General features: G+C 45.1%; 1 protein-coding gene across 1 annotated transcript in view; it reads right to left on the minus strand.

Moving 5' to 3' along the window:
- Positions 1 to 2,662: 2,662 nt before the first annotated feature.
- LOC137380096 (voltage-dependent L-type calcium channel subunit alpha-1D-like) overlaps positions 2,663 to 17,124 on the minus strand; it is a 44,696-nt gene continuing 30,234 nt past the window's right edge. Inside the window, exon 4 of the mRNA XM_068051727.1 lies at positions 2,663 to 2,743. Coding sequence (XP_067907828.1) covers positions 2,717 to 2,743 — 27 coding nt within the window. The 3' untranslated portion in view covers positions 2,663 to 2,716. The remainder of the gene's footprint in view (positions 2,744 to 17,124) is intronic.

The following is a 17,124-nucleotide window of genomic DNA, read 5'->3' on the forward strand; positions in this document are numbered from 1 at the left end:
TAAAATTATTCAAGTTTTTTCAGGATGTAACTAGTAAGATAGATAAAGGGGAACTAGTAGATGTAGTATACTTGGATTTTTAAAAGGCATTCGATAAGGTGCCACATAAAAGATTAATAAGTAAGATAAGGGCTCATGGTGTTCGGGGTAATATATTAGCACGGATAGAGGATTGGTTAACAGACAGGAAGCAGAGACTGGACATAAATGGGGCATTTTCAAGTTGGCAGTCAGTGAATAGTGGGGTGCCGCAACTTCCATGCTATATTAATGACTTGGATGAAGAGACAGAGAGTAAGGTAGCTAAGTTTGCTGATGATACAAAGCTCGGTGGAAAGGTAAGCTGCGGGGAGGATATGGAGAGGCTGCAGAGATATAGACAGGTTAAGTGACTGGGCAACAAGATGGCAAATGGAGTATAATGTATGGAGTGTGAAGATGTTCACTTTGGTCGTAAAATTAGAAAAGCAGACTATTTTTTTTTTTTTAAAAAGGTGTGAAATTGGTAAGTGTTGATGTTCAGAGATACTTTGGGGTACTCATACAAGGAACGCAGAAAGTTAACATGCAGGTGCAGCAGGCTATTAGGAAGTCAAATGGCATGATGACCTTTATTGCAAGAGGATTGGAGTACAGGAATAAAGAAGTCTGACTAAAATTGTACAAGGCTTTGGCGAGACCGCACCTGAAATACTGCGTGCAGTTTTGGTCTCCACATTTAAGACACTGGAGGCAGTGCAGCGAAGATTTACTAAATTGGTCCCTGGGGTGAGGGGGTTGTCTTATGATGAGAGGCTGAGTAAATTGGGCCGATATTCTGCGGAGTTTAGAAGAATGAGAGGCAATCTAATTGAGACATACAAGATTCTGAAAGGGCTTGTCAGGGTAGAAGTTCCCGTTAGTCAGGGAATCTAGAACACGGGGACACAGTCTCAGGATAAGGGGCCAATCATTCAGGACTGAGATGAGCAGAAACTACCTCACTCATAGGGTTGTGAATCTTTGGAATTCTCTACCCCAGAGGGTTGTGGATGCTCCATCATTGAATACATTCAAGGCTGGGATTGATAGATTTGTGGTCTCGCAGGGAATCAAGGGATATGGGGAGTGAGCAGGAAAGTGGAATGAAGCCCAAGATCAGCAATGATTGTATTGAATGGCAGAGCAGGCTTGATGGGCCATATGGTCTACTTCTGCTCCTATTTCCTGTGTTCATGTGGAAGAGAGGTGAAGAGGAGGAGGAGGAAGAGGAAGAGGAAGATGCAGAACAAAGAGGTGTCCTGGCTGATCAGGGATGTGGCCAGGCCCAGCGCAGGGCTCGAGGGTCTCATCAGAATGTTATCAACGTCAGGGATCATCTGATTTAAACAAGAAATGCTGGAATCACTCAGCAGGTCTGGCAGCATCTGTGGAAAGAGAAGCAGAGTTAACGTTTCAGGTCGCTGACCCGATGCTGCCAGACCTGCTGAGTGATTCCAGCATTTCTTGTTTTTGTTTCAGATTTCCAGCATCCGCAGTATTTTGCTTTTATCATCTGATTTAAGCTTGCTTCAGCTGAGCCCTTCAAACCCACATGGCATGAAACTCACTTTGAGATGCCAGTGAGAAAACTTCCACTGGAAACGCAGCCTCGAACAGATCAACCCTTACCGCCAAGGAAGGATGTACGTGTGCCCAGAGGTTTCACTCTCACCACTCAAGGACCCCTACTCCTATTCACCACTTCATCCCTCTTTTCCTATACTGCCATTAATAAAAGGAAGCTCAAACATCTTACTTCATGTGTCAATATTTACATGGTTCTCCAAAAGACAAAAAGTGCACAGTTACTGATGAAAGAAACCCCAATGACCCACTCAGTTCTCTGCCCGATGCGGTGACCTCCATTCTTGTCCATTTCTATGCAGTGCTCTCCTTGTGGCATCAGATGAGGTGGACGCAGCCTGTTCCTTTGTCTCAGCTTGCGGTTGAGATGCATGTGACAGTCGTCCTCATTGTGGAGGTGCCAGTGGGGGGCACTGGCATCATTGTAGGGGCAGCCTCCATCACAGATGACCTTTCAGTCAGAGGAGCTGAGGAGGCCGATGATGATGCTGGTGACCCATGAGGGGTGGCACCCTCATCCTCCTTGGTGACTGCCTCAGTCCGGATGGCTGAGGAGACCACCAGTTGAGGCGCAACTGGCATCCCCTCCAAATGTCTCTGTGCCATCAGCGCCACTGACCCATCAAGGCTGCAGTAAGTGCGCAGTGCCTGCATGGACTTCATGTGCTGCCACATCTTGCTTCCCATGAGGTTGGCCACTCTCAATGGAGGAGCTCATGTGCTCAAAGCCCTGAGCCATGGTGGCACACATGAGCTGGATGGACCCCTCCATTCTCCCTGTCCATGACCGCGCACTGCTTCATGTGGGAGCACAACTGTTGCTGTAGGTCTAAGTAGAGCCTCCTTTCCCGTGACTCCCGAGGCCCTGCATCTGTGCCCAGCTGAGCAGGGCCGTCCTCCATCCTGCAAGGGCGTCTGCTCACAGCTGCCTCTGCCACCTCCTCCTGCACACTCGTGCCATGCTCATCACTCAGTGCCACCCTAACTAACTGCAAACAAGGACCCACCAAAGTGACTATATCTGAACTAGTGGAAGGTGCACTTGTAAGGTGCAATGGTGCTTGCTCTGAGGTCTCCTCTGGCAGTGTTTGGCAGAGTGACGGTACTGGAATCAGTCTTTGCAGCTTGACGTCAGCACCTGCGGGAGACACAAAAAAGAGATTATGAGAACTAGCTTTAGAGAGCAGAAGCCTCCTTAGTCCTGAGGCTTCTCCAATACAGCCGAGTCTTTGGCATGCTGTCGGACAGGGTTGAGTGCAAGGCACCTCCTTAATCTATGCTTTCCAGTTTCTATTCACCCTCTCCACCAGGGATGCCCATCTGACCTTCCCCGACTTGCTCATGGTCAGCAACCCTGGCTATCTCCATGGCTCCCTCTTTCATGGCAGTGACAATATGAAGGATGGAGACCTCTCCTTCGGTCAGAGACCGCTTGTGGGAATTATGTGCCCATTTCTCCTGCAAGGATAGAAAAAGAGAGATAAGGCACTGCTGGCCTCTATGGCCAATGCTAACTGCTCATATTATGAGAAGCTACATGTATCAGTGCTGGCAGGTCCTCAGCAGTATATGGTTCTGAGCCTTGCCAAGGGTATCCTGGCACACATTCCTCCCATGTTCAGCAGCAGCATGCACCATCAGGCTGCTTAGCTGGACTAGTGGAGCTTGAATACCCAGAGGCCTGTCTTGAGGGTCTGGCATTGCACTTATCTTGCCAGAATGAACCTTTTCCTGCACTGGACCCAACTCCTCTAGACCACAGTAGGTTTGCTCACGTTCTCTGCCACCTCAATCCAGGCCTGCTTGGTTTGGAACGGTGGCCTTCTCCTGTCATCCTCCCAAAAGAGGACCTCCCTGCTCTCCCTCACTGCCTCGAGGAGGATTTTCAGGTCAGCATCAGCAAAATGAGAGACATCCCTGGTCCGGGTTCCAGCCCTTTGTCTTTCCTGGGTTAGGAGGGTGGCCTTCTCCTGCCACCCACTGGAAAGAGATTCACCCTCCTCTCCCTCACTGCCTCGATGAGGACCTCCAGGTCAGCATCAGCAAATCAAGGGGCAGCCCTGGCCCGGGTTCCAGCCCTCTGACTTTCCTGCTCCAGCAGCATGTAAATCACTAAAACAGCGGCCATTACGGATTTAAATCGGGCCCGCTCTCTTTCAGTCCCGCCTCTGTTCCCACCCCTACAACCGCTAATTTCTCACCCAACCTTCCCTCCGGCCAATTAACAATAAGCCCCCATGCAAATCGAAGGCTGTGACTGCTTCCCCAGCACCCCTCCACCAGGATAGAGTCAGTCCCGACATCTGTTTCCCAATCCCAGAAGGAAAATTGGGCCCATCCCTCCCCCGTAACAATACAGCTGAGACTGGTAACTTAGCAATTGTGGAATTGTAAGTTTGAACCAACAGCTGACAAAATTAATTTGCACTAGCCTGTTCATCTCAATTTATTTTCATCTGCATTAGAAAATGGAACAAAAAGTGTCAATTATGTACTACATAAAATGGTGTGGGCATCACATCAGTGTTGAGATTGCAGCTATGGCTTTGGCACCATGTGGGTAAACAGCAAAAGACCATTTATAGTGGCATATAAGTTGCACTTCAGGTTAACATATCACAAAAGCCTGATTTGATGGGGTAACATTGAATGGATTCCAACAGTTTTTTCCCCCCACAGGAAGACTCATCTTGGTCCAACAGCATTGGTGGTGGTCTGACAGCAGGTCAACCATCTGCCTTGTTGACCAGAATGCTGTATGACACGGGGAAGCAACAAAAAGAAAAAGAATAAAAAAATGTTAACGGCTGAATTAAACTTACCTCAAAAAGAATAGCCATTACTGGCATGCTTATTCGTCCAGGTGCTGTCAAGCTCTAGGGGCTACTCATCAACATGATCTTCCTGGTTAGATAAGTTTCTACATGTCAAACTTTATATTCTGGCCTCCAAAGCTTGTTTTTAGTCAATTAATATCCAGTTTTAAGAAAGTTACTACATGTTCCAAAATGTATGGTGTGAACCAGAAGGAAGAATGAAAATGAGCTAAGAATGTTAAATTTAACTGAAAGTGAAGAAATATGGTATGAAGATAAATACAGCTACATCATCAGATGTAGAACAGCAAAATTAAAGCTAAAAACTCAAAATAAAACGGTGAGAGAATATGAGAAGGAAAGAACACCACGGCCATCAGTAGCCAGAACGGCTTTATTTCCTGACATGCAGTCTGAGAGGCTCCCACCAGCTCTCAGGACCTTTAAATGGTACAAGACAGGAAATCCTGGGTCAGACCAGGAGCGGCACACTTATGCTGACCTGCCCCAATCCAGCAGCGGGATGAAAAATGCTCTATAAACTCTTGTTCTGATTACTTCAGCAAGCATAAACTTTGGGCAGGTAATATGCCAACTTTCATTTCATATTTAAAATGCAACAGTACTTAAAATTCCACTGTGTTACTTTTCGGAGGACATATCATTTTAATAGTTCACAAATTACGATTTAGGAATTTATATGCGAGCATAAAATGGTTTTGACACTATTTCAACATGCTTAAGCAGTTGACATTAGCCAGCTGCAATATTACTAAATTCTCTTTATTATGTCGAGTATTGGCTCAAAAGCCTTGATTCCAACCAATGACAGGACAAGAACATCTTGAGCTAGATTGGAAAGTTTTTTGATTATAATAAAAACCCCACTTGTATTTTTAAAATTTGTACCTCACCAGCTGTAATCCAAGTTATTCTTCATCACTGTTTAAATAGCAGCAGCTTTGGCAGCACTACATCTCAAGAGCCTCATTATGGCACAATCTATATATGCCACATTTTTAACCAGAGCTACAACAAACTCAAATATTAAATAAAATCTTTTTTTGGTGGAATTTCAATGGGAGCTGTGCAGAAATTACACCAACATAAAGATAATATTGATCAAATGTTTTACCTATTACTGCATTTCTAACAGCAATACATTAAAAAACTAAGATGGTAATATTATAATGGGCACAAATGCCAGAACAATCATTTATTTCAAATAAACAATAGAAATGGCATCATAGGATCATACCAGACGCAAAATCAATACAGAAACTCTGGCAAGCCTCCAGAACCGTTTTCAGTCCTGTTAAATTCCATATTTTGAAAACCATAAACCATGTTTATAGATAAATATACATCGTATTTACCATAATATTTCACTAAAAAGACACTGAGGAAAGATTATTCAATGTTCAAACTGAAGTTATGTTTTGAACTTATGCCACTGTAGGCATTAGCTATCTATACCTCTGATGGCTTAACAGTATTAATACTAAATAGTAAACAATGAGTTTACATGGTGCTCTCAAATGCTACAGTTACAGGCTCAGTTTAGTTATGTCTCTATTACAGTAGATATGATATTGTACTGTTCCTCTCCCCATATACTGATTCTGAATATACAGTAACGCTCTTTTGTTTATTTTGTTTACCTGTAGATGACATCATACTTGGAAGGGAAACATGAAGCACAAGGCAATTTGCCAGGGGATGAGAGACAATTGGACTCACCCACACACAGGCAGAAGTCTTAATAAGATTTCAGATAGCAACTTTCTCTGGTTCAAATCTGGACAGAAAAGATGATTGATTCTAATTAGCTATGACAGCATCTCTGCTATTGACCCCCTGCATTTTTGCTCCTCTTGAACCTCCTCCCATCCTTCCTCATCTAACTCTATCAGAATAACCCTCTATAGTCTTCTCTCTCATATGGTTATTTAGCTTCCTCTTAAATACATCTACAACATAGCCTCAGTTATTACTCGTGGTGGTGAATTCCATATTCTCGCCACTGTCTGGGTGAAGAAGTTGCTTCTGAATGCCTTATTTGATTTCTTCATGGTTATCTTATACCAAAGGCCTCTAGGTTTTCTCTTTCCCACATGTGGAAACACTGTCTCTGTATTTACTCTTATCAAAACCTTCCAAAATTAGAAGACCTCTATTACGTCAACCCTCAGCCTTCTCTTTCAAGAGAAAAGAGACGCAGCCTGTTCATTCTTTCCCAATAGGTATAACCGCATAATTATGGTACTATCCTTGTAAATCTTTTTTGCAACCTCTCCAGTGCCTCCATAAGCTTTTTATAACATGGTGACCAAATCTGTACACAGTATTCCATGTGGTCTAACCAAGGTTCAATATAAACTCTAAGTGTGGTCCAATCAATTTTCTGCTTTTATTCCAGAATTCTACTCTGGTCTTAGAATCTGGTCTACACATTAGCCTGGAAATTGGATTGCACATCTCCCATTTTCAGGTGAAAAATTGATGCTGCAAGGTGCAGTATGGCATACACGGGGCTGAGTTTGATGGGCCCCCGAGATAGGTTCAGAGGCAAGGGGGAGGGGGGGGGGGGGCATAGAATTGCAACAGGAGGCAGGGGGCCCCAACATAATTTTGTAGGGGTGGAATAGGCTAACACGGCCTTCCCAGGGTGCCTCCATCACGCGGGGAGGTCACCCAGTAAAGCAAGGCAACCTCCCGGTGGGCTTGGGGGGGGTGGGGTCCCTCCTCCATGGGCAATCTGTGGCCCATGGAGGGCCCCCGCCAGAAAAACCTGCAACTCCCTGAACTTCACCTCCCCCTGCACTAAATGCCCACCCTGCAACCACCTGCCAAACTGGCCCCGGTGACCTCGCCTCACTTACCTTGGATCCAGGCTCCAGCCAGCACTGGACCTGGGTCCAAAGCCTCTTACAGTACCGGCAGTGGCCACTGCTCCCACTGGTGATGCCGATACTACTGAGCTGCTGGCCCTCTGATTGGCTGGCAGCTCTTGGAGACAAGATCGCCATCTTTAAAGGGACGGGCATCTTGGCACCAGGCTGTTAATTGGCCTGCCGCCATAGAATCAGTTGGGGTGCCCCAGCTGGTCTAGGTGGGATTCCTCTTGCTATTTTGGCCCAGCGCCAGGAGCCCCGCTGTAGGCACAAAATTCAGCCCATATATTCTGCGCCGAGTATGTACCACACAAGGTGTCAGTCTTGGCTCAGTAACAGCACTTTCAACTCTGAGTCAGAAGGCTGTGGGTTCAAGCCCCACTCTAGAGACAGGAACATATAATCTAGGCTGGCACTTCTCAGCAGTACTGACAGAGTGCTACATTGCCACAGGCAACATTTTCAGATGAGATGTTAAACTGATGGCCTGTCTGCCCTTCAGGTGGACATAAAGGTTTCCATGGCACTACTCAAAGAGCAAGGAAGTTCTTCTGGTGTGCTGGCTGATATTTATACCTCAACCAACACCTAAAATAGATAAACTGGTCAATTATTTCATTGTAGTTTGTGGGAGCATGCTCTGCATAATTTAGCTGCTGCATTTCTTACATTACAAAAGTGACCATACTTCAAAAGTACTACATTAGCTGTAAAGCACTTCGGTACGTTATGAGGTCATGAAAGACGCTAAATAAATGCAAGTCTTTCTTTCTTGCATAGAGATTAGAGCACCCTATAGGACTCCAGGGCACCCGCCTGAAACAGACATCAGGTCCATTTCCTATGAAAATGACAGGCATAATGCCTAGATCAAACTTTTTTCCGATATTGAATTGCGACATACGTGCAATCAGTTTTCTCAGGTGAGCAGCAGCTATACCTCGTGTATCTTTCTATCATTAGACAGAAAAAGATAAAAGATGAAAGATGGGCGGCACAGTGGCGCAGTGGTTAGCACTGCAGCCTCACAGCTCCAGGGACCCGGGTTCGATTCTGGGTACTGCCTGTGTGGAGTTTGCAAGTTCTCCCTGTGTCTGCGTGGGTTTTCTCCGGGTGCTCCGGTTTCCTCCCACAAGCCAAAAGACTTGCAGGTTGGTAGGTAAATTGGCCGTTATAAATTGTCACTAGTATAGGTAGGTGGTAGGGAAATATAGGGACAGATGGGGATGTTTGGTAGGAATATGGGATTAGTGTAGGATTAGTATAAAATGGGTGGTTGATGGTCGGCACAGACTCGGTGGGCCAAAGGGCCTGTTTCAGTGCTGTATCTCTAATTCTAGGTCAATGGTGTTTTAGGTCAATTGACATCAGAATTTGCAATATTCTCTAACATCCACACGAAACTTTGCTGGGAGTATAGTAGAATAAATTAAGGATCTTCAGCTGGATAAAGTGCAGTACAGCAATGCCTGGATCTCATGAGATACCATCACAGAAGTGTCTTTGTCTCCTGTGAAATATTTCAAACCCCAGCTCTATCTTCCATGTTTTTTCCATCACTAAATCAGCAGAATAGTTTACAATAAAAACTTGTAACATTAATTACAGATGCAACACTCTTTATCCAAGTATTCAAAATGGATGCTATGGATCAGAACTGTGATAGCTAAGTACTGTCTTACATTCTAACAGGTGTTTGAAAGAAGGAAACAAAATCATTGGAAAGAGTAACTAACAGGAATATACAGGCCCAGATCTTGCAGTCCCAACAGCGACAAACACTGAGAAGTTCACTGCTATCAATGGCTGCAACGACATTGCAACTTTGGTGGAGCCCACTTCTGCTCAAATCCAAAAGTTGTGATGTGCATGAATGGATTCCAGGAGAGCACACACTGATGGTCCCAGTGTGACCTATCATTCGAGAACTTGGGCTAATTGCCCTGAACTTACTACAGCATTTATGTTGATTTATTGAGGGCTGTTCCTAGCAGATGTAAAGCCTGCTTAGGAGCACAGCCCTTTCAATCAAAAGGTGTGTGGAAGCACTCCCACACTCCCGGCAGCAGCCCACACAACCCCCACCCCCACCCCACCCCCTCAACCCAGTATGTCCAGCTCCGCACCTTCACCTCATCATGCCGCAACACCGCCCCCACACCCACTCCCCACAAACATCACCCCTAGCTCCACACCTCCTCCCCATCACCCCCAATTCTGCAACCCCCACCTCCGGCACTCCTGGTTCCGAGCAGCCCCTTATCATCCCCGACTCCCTACAAACTACCCCCCCAATCCCTCCCGGTTCATCTCCAATATCGGTGGGATGATGAGCCGGGGTAGAGTCAAGCTGTTGGTGTGGGATGGGGTGTTATGGGATGCTGGGGTTCCGGGGTTGGGGGTGGAGGGGAGGGGATGGTGGGTGGAGTGACAGGGAAGAGGGGATGAGGAGCCAGAGGTGCAGAGTTGGTGGCTGGTGGGGGAGATGGGGAGCTGAAATTAAAAGTAGATCAAAGAAAAAATTCACAACCATTAAAAACCACTGACTGACCTGTCATTGAGCTGAAGGCAGACATCAATAGGCATGTTTTCAGCCCATGATATCAGAGGGGACGTGGCTTCACCAGGATTGTGGTGTGCAATTAGGCCTCCCCTACCTTGCTGATGGATGAGATCCAGGTCGGCATTGGTGAAGCGAAGGTCTGCCCTGCTCTGGGTGCTAGGCCTCCGACTTCCCTGTGACATCTCGCTTCCCTCTGGTGCTGTAGAAGGCTTTGGCACAATCAGCAGATTTCTCCCGTAAGACAATCAACAGCCTCAGTGATGGCTGCTGTGGTGAGTCATCCGACCCCCCTCTGTTCCCACCTCCACTGGTTCTAAATGGACAGCAAACCTATCTCCACACCAGTTATGGGCATCCTCATGTGAAAATCCAAACTTTAATCAGTTCCCCCAGAGGCAGGTTTCTGACCCAAAAACAGACACAGCTCCTGTTTCCTGTCTCTGTGATGAAAATTCAGCCCTATATGTCTGAACTGCTCTCTTTCTCTCTCTCTTCCCCCCCATGTGCCTGAACTTCCAGCCCTGATGTTAACCCTACCAATGGAAACAAAAGCAACACTATATAAACATAAGAGCCATTATTGTGGTGGGCTCAACTAATTGCTACAAGTAAGCAGAACAAAGGAAGCCCAACCAATAATGAACAGCTCCAACAGAGCAAGTAACGTCAAATGTCAAAAAAAAATAATTAGGAGAGCAAAAGGGGGGACATGAAAAAAACACTGGCAGGCGAGATAAAGGAAAAATTCCAAGGCGTTTTATAAGTATATTAAGGGCAAGAGGATAACCAGGAAAGAGTAGGGCCCATTAAGGACCAAAGTGGCAATCTGTGTGTGGAGCCAGAGAACCTATGTGAGGTTTTAAATGATTACTTTTCATCTGTGTTCACTATGGAGAAGGACGATGTAGGTGTAGAGATCAGGGATGGGGATTGTGATATACTTAAACATATTTAACCACTGCGGCACAGTGGCGCAGTGGTTAGCACCGCAGCCTCACAGCTCCAGCGACCCGGGTTCAATTCTGGGTACTGCCTGTGTGGAGTTTGCAAGTTCTCCCTGTGTCTGCGTGGGTTTCCTCCGGGTGCTCCGGTTTCCTCCCACAGCCAAAAGACTTGCAGGTTGATAGGTTAATTGGCCATTATAAATTGCCCCTAGTATAGGTAGGTGGTAAGGAAATATAGGGACAGGGTGGGGATGTGGTAGGAATATGGAATTAGTGTAGGATTAGTATAAATGGGCGGTTGATGGTCGGCACAGACTCGGTGGGCCGAAGGGCCTGTTTCAGTGCTGTATCTCTAAACTAAACTAAAATTAGCATTGAAAGAGGAGAAATATTAGCTGTTTTAGCGGGCTTAAAAGTGGATAAATCCCCAGGCCCAGATGAGATGTATCCCAGGCGGTTATGTAGGCAAGGGAGAAGATAGCAGGGGCTCTGACACAAATTTTCAAATCCTCTCTGGCCACAGGAGAGGTACCAGAGGATTGGAGGACAGCAAATGTGTTACCATTATTCAAGAAGGGGAGCAGGGATAAACCAGGTAATTACAGACCGGTGAGTCTAACATCAGTGGTTGGGAAACTATTGGAAAAAATTCTGAGGGACAGGATTAATCCCCACTTGGCGAAGCAGGGATTAATCAGGGATAGTCAGCATGGCTTTATCAGGGGGAGATAGTGTCTAACTAACTTGATTGAATTTTTCGAGGTGGTGACTAGATGTGTAGATGAGGGCAAAGCAGTTGATGTAGTCTACATGGACTTCAGTAAGGCTTTTGATAAGGTCCCAGATGGGAGATTTGTTAAAAAGGTAAGAGCCCATGGGATCCAGGGCAATTTGGCAAATTGGATCCAGAATTGGCTTCGTGGCAGGAGACAGAGGGTGATGGTCGAGGGTTGTTTCTGCAAGTGGAAGCCTGTGACCAGTGGTATACCACAGGGATCGGTTCTGGGACCCTTGCTGTTTGTAGCGTACATTAATGATTTAGACGTGAATATAGGAGGTCTGATCAGTAAGTTCGCAGATGACATGAAAATTGGTGGTGCCGTAAGTAGTGAGGACGAAAGCCTTAGATTACAGGACGATATAGATGGGCTGGCGAGATGGGCAGAGCAGTGGCAAATGGAATTTAATCCTGAGAAGTGTGAGGTGATGCATTTTGGGAGGACTAACAAGGCAAGGGAATATACAATGGATGGTAGGACCCTAGGAAGTACAGGGGGTCAGAGGGACCTTGGTGTACTTGTCCATAGATCACTGAAGGCAGCAGCACAGGTAGATAAGGTGGTTAGGAAGGCATATGGGATATTTGCCTTTATTAGCCGAAGCATAGAATATAAGAGCAGGGAGGTTATGATGGAGCTGTATAAAACGCTAGTTAGGCCACAGCTGGAGTATGATGTACAGTTCTGGTCGCCACATTGTAGGAAGGATGTGATTGCACTGGAGAGGATGCAAAGATTCACCAGGATGTTGCCTGGGCTGGAGCATTTCAGCTATGAAGAGAGACTAAAAAGGCTAGGGTTGTTTTCCTTAGAGCAGAAAAGGCTGAGCAGGGACATGATTGAGGTATACAAAATTATGAGGGGCATTGATAGGTTAGATAGAAAGAAACTTTTTCCCTTAGCGGAGGGGTCAATAACCAGGGGGCATAGATTTAAGATAAGGGGCAGGAGGTTTAGAGGGAATTTGAGGAAAAAAAATTTCACTCAGAGGGAAGTTGGAATCTGGAACGCACTGCCTGAAGAGGTGGTAGAGACAGGAACCCTCACGACATTTAAGAAGTATTTAGATGAACACTTGAAACGCCACAGCATACAAGCCTACGGGCCAAATGCTGGAAAATGAGATGAGATAGGTGCTTGATGGCCAGCACAGACATGATGGGCCGAAGGGCCTATTTCTGTGCTGTATAACTACAACTCTAAGGACAAGCAGCATCCTCCCTGGAGAGCAGGGTCAGGGCTGGCCATCTTATTGTGAGTCAACATTCTCAGCAATCACTCTGCTGCAGTCAAAGTACCATTCGCAACTGCTGGAAAAAAACTAGATGGTGCATTCAAATATTCTGTGTCTGATGAATTCATGTTAGAATCTAAAACTTTGGGGAAAGCGAAACACTGCAACATTTTGCACTTAATGATGGTGGACAATTATGAAGTACATTTACATGTTTGGTGTTTTCTTCTAAAATTTGAGCATGTTACTAAAACAGTGTCACCTTAGTCACACCTGTTGCTGGTTAGCAATTTCTATTGCACCCAGTTTCACTACATTAAAAGTACTATATAAATGCAAATTGTTGTTGGACAACACTGGCACAGAGCAACAGAGAGGTTTACAGTGCAAAAGTAGGCCATTTGAACTATCACATCATCGAATCATACAGCCAGAAAGGGAACAAATTAAATTGTTCAATCTCATTCCTACATGTAATCAATTGTTAGAGATTTTACAGATATAGTTTTAAAATTTTACATTTTTCTTTAGATTCCTTTCTGCCTCTAGTTTCTTTCTCTTAGGTAATTTCGTAACCACAATGCCACTGTCCCTTTTATCCCATGCGCTTTTATTTTGTTAACAAGTCTGTTATGCAGCACTTTATCGAACACCTTTTGAAAGTCCATATACATAACACCAATTTCACTATCTTCATCAACTCTCTTGTTATTCTATCAAAGAACTCAATCCGGTTTGTCAGACAATTTGCTTTCAACAAGTTCAGGTTGGCTGTTATGTATTAACCCATGATTTTACAAATGACAAGTATGTTTTCCGTGCTGGTTCTTTGCTAGAGCGATCCAAAACTAATTTTAATTACCGCCTTTCTCCCCAAAGCCCTGTATCTTGCTCTGCTTGAAATAGTGATCCATTTTTCCATGAAAGATGCAACAACTCTCCATTGCAAAACATTCAATGCACAAACAAATCTCTCTCAAGACTGCAATACACTTTTAGAAGCATAGTAACCATAGGAACAGGAGTAAGCCACTCAGCCCCTCGAACCTGTTCGACAAATCAATTAGATTATGGCTGATCTATACCTCAACTCCATTTACCCACCTCTGTTACAGATTCTCTTGATACCATTACCTACAAAAACCTATCAATCTCAATCCATCCAGCATCCACAGCCTTTTGTCAGAGTTCCATATTTGTGTGAAAAAATGTTTCCTGAGTTCACTCCTAAATGGCCCTCTTCAATTCACCTTCTAGTTTGCTTTATTTATTAAATTTAAATAATTTGCATACAGTTTCTGAATCCAATTAATAGAAAGTATCCACTGTTTTGTACTCTTTAGCCAATTTCTTATTCATTCCCAAGATTTATCCTGGATCTTCACAGCTTTGATCTTAACTAACAGGTTTCTGTGCAGAGATCTGTCAAATGCCTTTTGGAATCTGAGGACTTCACATCTAGGGTTTTACCCAGTTCACTTGAGTTGTCACTGCCTCAAAAGAAGTTCAGAAGCTATGCAAACTTATGTTTATGAGATCATAGAGATAATCAGCAGGTTTACTTCTGATAATCAATTCCATGATTTTACATGGAACGGAAGTGAAACAAATGAATCTATCCTTACCTGTAATTCTGTTACCCTTTTTAAATATGGACACCACATTAACCTTTTTCTGTTTAAAGAAGTTTCACCAATTTCTACCCTCACTCACTCTTAGTGAAGATTTTAAATCACTGACCCCCCCAACCAGAGGAAATAGTTCTTTCCTTATCAAAACCGTGTTATAATTTTAAAAACCATTATTAAATCTGTTAGCCTTCTCTGCTCCAGTGCATGTAGAGCCAATATCTCAACTTCTCAAAGATATACAAGATTTCAGGCACGAGGGTCAATTTTCAACTGCCACACCCATGTTTCTCACCTGAAGAATTGGTACTTAGGACACCCCTTTGATCGTCCAAGCCCATATGATTCATTTTTCAGGTTGGCCTTTAAATGGGCACCCAACACTCCTGCCCAAAAACAGCCTGTTTAAATATACAAATTGGGATCCTATGTCATTTGTAGGACCCCAATTGCTTTTTTCATGTACAAATGGGCACAGCTTGCATGTTGGGCTCAGTTGTACCAGGCGATGAGTGGTCAAACAATAGATCCTTAAAGAGCTCAAAGTTGCTTCTAAGATGGCATGGAAAAATTTTGGTGGGAGTTTTTGTGGGGTCCAGAGGAGCTGGAGTCATCAGCTCATACCTGCCGGTTATCTGCATACAGCAGATGGCTGATTTTCCGCATTCCCAAAGCACAAGCTGCAGCAGAGCACCCATTTTGTGCCCACAGCTTGCTGGTTAAACTCAAATGTGGCCCAAAACTGAAAATGTTTCAGGCTTGGCAACAGTGGTATTGGGCAAGCGCTGCAATTGTGCTTCAGCTCAGACACAGGGAGCAGGATTTCAATTCCAGGGTCAGGAGCCTGATGTCGCATTCGTTTCCAGGTCCCAACCCCGCACCGTGTCAGTAACTCACGTGCATTGCTCTTTTAATTGAAAATCAACTTAATTGACCCAGAGTCGCGTTCACTGTTCATTTAGCAGCAGCAGCTGCAGGAAGGAGGCAGAACACAAGAAGACGTAGGCCCAATTTAAAGGGCAGGCGGCAGCCATTGCTGTGGCTGCCATTCGTCTCAATGATGGAAGGAGGAGCTGAGCAGAGGGCAGTGGGTAGGGAGGACACTGTGACAAGGCAGGGGTGACAGCACAGTGAAATATCTTTTTCCCTGCCAGCGGAATGAGAAAGACTGCAAGGCAGACCAAGAAAGCACGGTTGGAGGTGGCTCATGAGGTCAGCAGCAGAGGAACGGTGAGGAGGAACTGCATCCAGTGCAGGAAACATTTCAAATGATCTGCTTCGGTCTGGAAAGGTGAGTCCAAAGATAGACCCAGATGGCATGCCTCCAGGTCAGCTGTCACCTGAAGCAAAAGAGAGGGGCATCCTGAGGGCACATAGAGTCCTCCTGACCATAGGAGAGATGTAGGCACAGCAGCATTGACGATCCATAAGCATAGTTCATAATAAGAGTGCTATTAGACAGTAGGCCACGGTGAAGACTGCAACATCTTATGCGAATGAAAAGCTGCAATTTGGGAGGGAGAGAGGCATTGTCCTAATGGTGGCATCTTTCTTCATCTTGAAGGCCAAATGGGAGAACGTTGCCAGGGAGAGCAAGAGGGCACGTTTGGATGGTAGGGTTCCCCAGCACACATCACTAATGAATTTTAGGAGCTGGCTCTTGATCTGGCCAAATTGACAAGCCACCAGGATGTTGGAGACGGAGAAATGGCAGTCCAACATAGGGTGAAAAGATTTCAACATCTCCAAGTTCAGGTGATGCATTACAATCCTCCTCATGCAACGAGCTGTCAATGCATAAGCTGTCATCTCATTATTTCAAGCAGCAGAATCATCTGTTGATTGTGCCAATTTCTTGTGACCACTTTCTCTTATGTCTCCCACGGCCAGCTGCGGAAGGAGCGGAGTTGATACACCACCAACATTTTCTGAAGGAGTCAGAGGAGGAAGACACATTGGACCCTGCAGCATCACATCTTTCTTGCACACCCTCCACCAGTGCAGATACTTGCACCTCGGTGGGTCCTAGGACGGTGTTAGAAATGGAGGTGCAGGGTGAAGCGAATATGACAGCAGGAAGAGATTCGGAGAGGCAAAGTCAGTTGTGGGCAATCCTCCTCAGAGGATGGAGGACAGGCGCAGCCCTGCTCAGCATGGTGGAGATGCAGAACCTAGGAAGTCACGAAACAGACGACTCTGCCTGGAGAATCAGCATGAGATGTGTGCCCACATGTCAGAGTTACCTCAGGAAATTCGGAGTCATGGGATGAGAATGGAGGGGTCCATTCATCTCATGTGCTCCCAATATCTCAGTGTCTTAAGCTCATGAGCTCCGCCATTGACAGAGTAGCCAAACTCATGGAGAGCCATATGCAGCATCACTCAGAGTGGATGCAAGAACAGTGCACTGACATGCACAGAACGCATGCCATAGTCTATTGCATTGATTGGTCAGTGGCACAAATAGCGCGAAGAGGTATAAGATTATTAGGTTACCAAAAAGTTACTAACCAGAATACTAATTGTTAAAATTTAGCTATTATAAATTAACAACTAATTTATAATCATAAACTAACATTTAGCTTTATTAGAACCCTTCTTTGTAGAATGGTAAGTAGGGAAACTGAGGAAAAGGGTACAGAAGAGACAAGTTGTCAAGAT

The sequence above is a fragment of the Heterodontus francisci genome, chromosome 19 (genome assembly GCF_036365525.1).
Source record: "Heterodontus francisci isolate sHetFra1 chromosome 19, sHetFra1.hap1, whole genome shotgun sequence".
Lineage (NCBI taxonomy): Eukaryota > Metazoa > Chordata > Chondrichthyes > Heterodontiformes > Heterodontidae > Heterodontus > Heterodontus francisci.